Source organism: Colobus angolensis, unplaced genomic scaffold (assembly GCF_000951035.1).
Source record: "Colobus angolensis palliatus isolate OR3802 unplaced genomic scaffold, Cang.pa_1.0 Scaffold169, whole genome shotgun sequence".
Taxonomy (NCBI): Eukaryota; Metazoa; Chordata; class Mammalia; order Primates; family Cercopithecidae; genus Colobus; species Colobus angolensis.
Window position 1 is genome coordinate 1,287,403 of NW_012114810.1, and position 3,453 is coordinate 1,290,855.

The 3,453-nt window shown below is 45.6% G+C and overlaps 1 protein-coding gene across 5 annotated transcripts in view; it reads left to right on the forward strand.

The window, feature by feature from the left end:
* PRUNE (prune exopolyphosphatase) overlaps positions 1–3,069 on the forward strand; it is a 41,665-nt gene extending 38,596 nt beyond the window's left edge. For all 5 annotated transcript variants that reach the window (XM_011937818.1, XM_011937819.1, XM_011937823.1 and 2 more), the window contains one exon: positions 1,173–3,069. In XM_011937818.1, the coding sequence (XP_011793208.1) occupies positions 1,173–1,601 (429 nt within the window). In that variant the 3' untranslated portion in view covers positions 1,602–3,069. The remainder of the gene's footprint in view (positions 1–1,172) is intronic.
* Positions 3,070–3,453: the final 384 nt, after the last annotated feature.

Sequence of the window (3,453 nt, forward strand, 5' to 3'; positions counted from 1 at the left end):
CAGCCTGGGCAACATAACAAGACCCCATCCCTGTTCTATTTAAAAAAAAAAAAAAAAAGCATATATTTTATATGTATATATATGATAAAATAAAATACTGTGGGCCGGGCAGAGTGGCTCATGCCTGTAATCCTAGCACTTTGGGAGGCCTAGGCAAGAGTGGATCACCTGAGGTCAGGAGTTCGAGATCAGCCTGGCTAACATGGTGTAACTTCATTTCCACTAAAAATACAAACATTAGCCAGGCTTGGTGATACATGCCTGTAATCCCAGCTACTTGGGAGGCTAAGGCAGGCGATTCACTTGAACCAGGGAGGCGGAGGTTGTAGTGAGCCGAGATCACACCACTGCACTCCAGCCTGGGTGACAGAGCAAGACTCCGTCTCAAAAAAAAGAAAAAAAATACTGTGTATATTAGTGTTCCTTCTGTTGCAAACAATAAAACCGAACTCTGGATAACTTACTTTTTTTTTGTCTTGCTTTATTGCCCAGACTGGAGTGCAATGGTGAGATCTCGGCTCACTGCAGCCTCCGCCTCCCAGGTTCAAATGATTCTCCTGTCTCAGCCTTGCAAGTAGCTGGGATTACAGGTGTGCACCATCATGTCTGGCTAATTTTTGTATTTTTGGTAGAGACAGGGTTTCACCATGTTGACAAGGCTGGTCTTGAATTCCTGACCTCAGGTGATCCACCCACCTCGGCCTCCCAAAGTGCTGGGATTACAGGCGGGAGCCATTGTGCCTGGCCTCAAGGATAACTTACTTTTTTTTTTTTTTTTGAGACGGAGTTTCACTTTTGTTGCCCAGGCTGGAGTGCAATGGCACCATCTTGGCTCACTGCAACCTCTGTCTTGCGGGTTCAAGCGATTCTTCTGCCTCAGCCTCCCGAGTAGCTGGGATTATAGGCATGCGCCACCACACCCGGCTAATTTTGCATTTTTAGTAGAGATGAGGTTTCTCCATGATGGTCAGGCTGGTCTCAAACTCCTGACCTCAGGTGATCCACCTGCCTCGGCCTCCCAAAGTGCTGGGACTACAGGCGTGAGCCACTGCACCCAGCTGACTTACTTTTTGAAAGCTTCCTCTTCTGTAGAGGAAGCCTCTCACTTAGAAGCCTCAGCACTTTGCTACAGTAAGTTGTGTATCATTTTCCTGTTATTGTCTCCTCTTTAGATCTGTGGAGTTCTGGAATGCTCCCACTCTCCACCCCTGAAGCTGACCCCTGCCTCAAGCACCCACCCTAACCTCCATGCCTATCTTCAAGGCAACACCCAGGTCTCTCGGAAGAAACTTCTTCCCCTGCTCCAGGAAGCCCTGTCAGTGTATTTGGACTCCATGAAGATCCCTTCAGGACAGCCTGAGACAGCGGGTGTGTCCAGGGAGCAGGTGGACAAGGAATTGGACAGGGCAAGTAACTCCCTGATTTCTGGACTGAGTCAAGATGAGGAGGACCCTCCGCTGCCCCCCACGCCCATGAACAGCTTGGTGGATGAGTGCCCTCTAGATCAGGGGCTGCCTAAACTCTCCGCTGAGGCTGTCTTCGAGAAGTGCAGTCAGATCTCACTGTCACAGTCTTCCACAGCCTCCCTGTCCAAGAAATGACTGTTGAGAGGGGAGGAGGTAGTGGGTGAGGCTACCTGACTCACTTCAAATGCATGTTTTGAGATGTTTGGAGATTCAGCAATTCTGTCTTCATTGCTCCAGGATCTGGTGTACTGTTCTCATAAAACTGAAAGGAGAAAAAAAGTGAAAGCAGCTGCTTTAAGAATGGCTTTCCACCTTTTTCCCCAAACTCTACCAATCAGACAAATTTTATTTAAATCTGCACCTCTCTCTATTTTATTTGCCAGGGGCGCGATTGACACATCTGCAGTCCCAACACAGTGGGACAAAGAGAATGTAGTCCCCAAAAGTGTCCTCGGCTTGGATCTTGAACAGAACCAATATCTGTCATGGAACTGAACTTTCACTGATGGTCTCCATGTATTCATTTATTCACTTATTCATTCAAGTATTTATTGAATACCTGCCTCAAGCTAGAGAGAAAAGAGAGTGCACTTTGGAAACTTATTCCAGTGTTCAGCCTACAGCAGATTTCTAGCTCAGTGACTTCTTTTTGCCACCCTTTAGGTGATGGTGTTTGATTCAGAGATCGCTGAATTTCTATTCTGAGCTTATTGTGACTGTTTGAGATCTAGTTTGGGAGCAGATTAGAGGCCATTGTCTTCTGTCCTGATCAGGTGGCCTGGCTCTTTCTTTGGATCCTTCTGTCCCAGAGCCACCCAGAACCCTGATTCTTGAGAATCAAGAAAACACCTAGAAAGGCCTTAATGACCTCATAGGCACTCTTCCAAAAAGATAGCATAACTGGAATGAGAGGCCTGGGTCTGTCTCCTGCCTTAGCAGGCCTATCAATTTCTTGTCAGTCTCTTTTTCTCCTTGCTCATATTAAAAGGAAGCATGGAGTTCTAATGCTCCTGTAGACTATGTATTTTGGCAAGACACTTCACTACTCCAGGTCTCACTTTCCCCATCTGTAAAACGGGGTTTGGACTAGGTGTTCCCTGGTATTCTGTGATCTGCCTCTTGCTGCCATTCTTTCTCTCCTCTGCTTCTCAGTATTTTTCTTCTGTTATCCCTGGGGGTGCTCAGGTTCACTTGATTGTCTGTATTTCTGTGTGGTTGTAGCAAGGACTCAGCCTCATGTAGCATGAATAGGGGTGTGGTTCATGACGTGTTGACCCAGCAGAGAGCTCCCTCTCACTGACTTGTTCTGCATGTGTAGAGTCTCCCCATTTTTTTTAACCCAACCCTTTCCCCTTTTTCCTACCCCACAGCTCTGTTCCATGTAAGCTGCCAACAGTTTCACTGAACAGTGGGGTATGTGATGGTTTTGGCATGACATCTTCAGTATGAGGGGGACAGTCTGACTTCACTTTGAGGGTATGATGTCTGTAGCTATGTGGAAGGTAAAAATAGTGGTGTGATTATGAACCAAAGGAATTTACGTTTTGTAACTTGGGTACTTTATTTTGCATTTTGTTATAGTATTAAATACTTTTTTCCTGTTTGGGGGTCTTACTGTCTTTTTTTACAAGTGTATTCAGGCCTTTCTCTGATAATTGTTTCAGTCTCGTCAAAATTCATCTCCCTTCTTCCTACTACACTTAATGTCTTCTTTCTGTTGACTCTTTTTGGGAATAAGGAGCAACAGGCTTCTGTCTCCCCTCATCCTCAGCCTCCCGTTCAACTTGTTTATTCTCCCAGAAACCTCCTTATAACATGTTTCTGTTTCCCCAGTTTTCCTTATGCTTGAAAAGTAGACCCAAGATAACATAGTCTTAGAAACACACACAATGGTTTCTTTTTCTTTTTTTTTCTTTTTTTTTTTTTCTGAGACGGAGTTTCACTCTTGTTGCCCTGGCTGCAGTGCAATGGCGCAATCTCGGCTCAC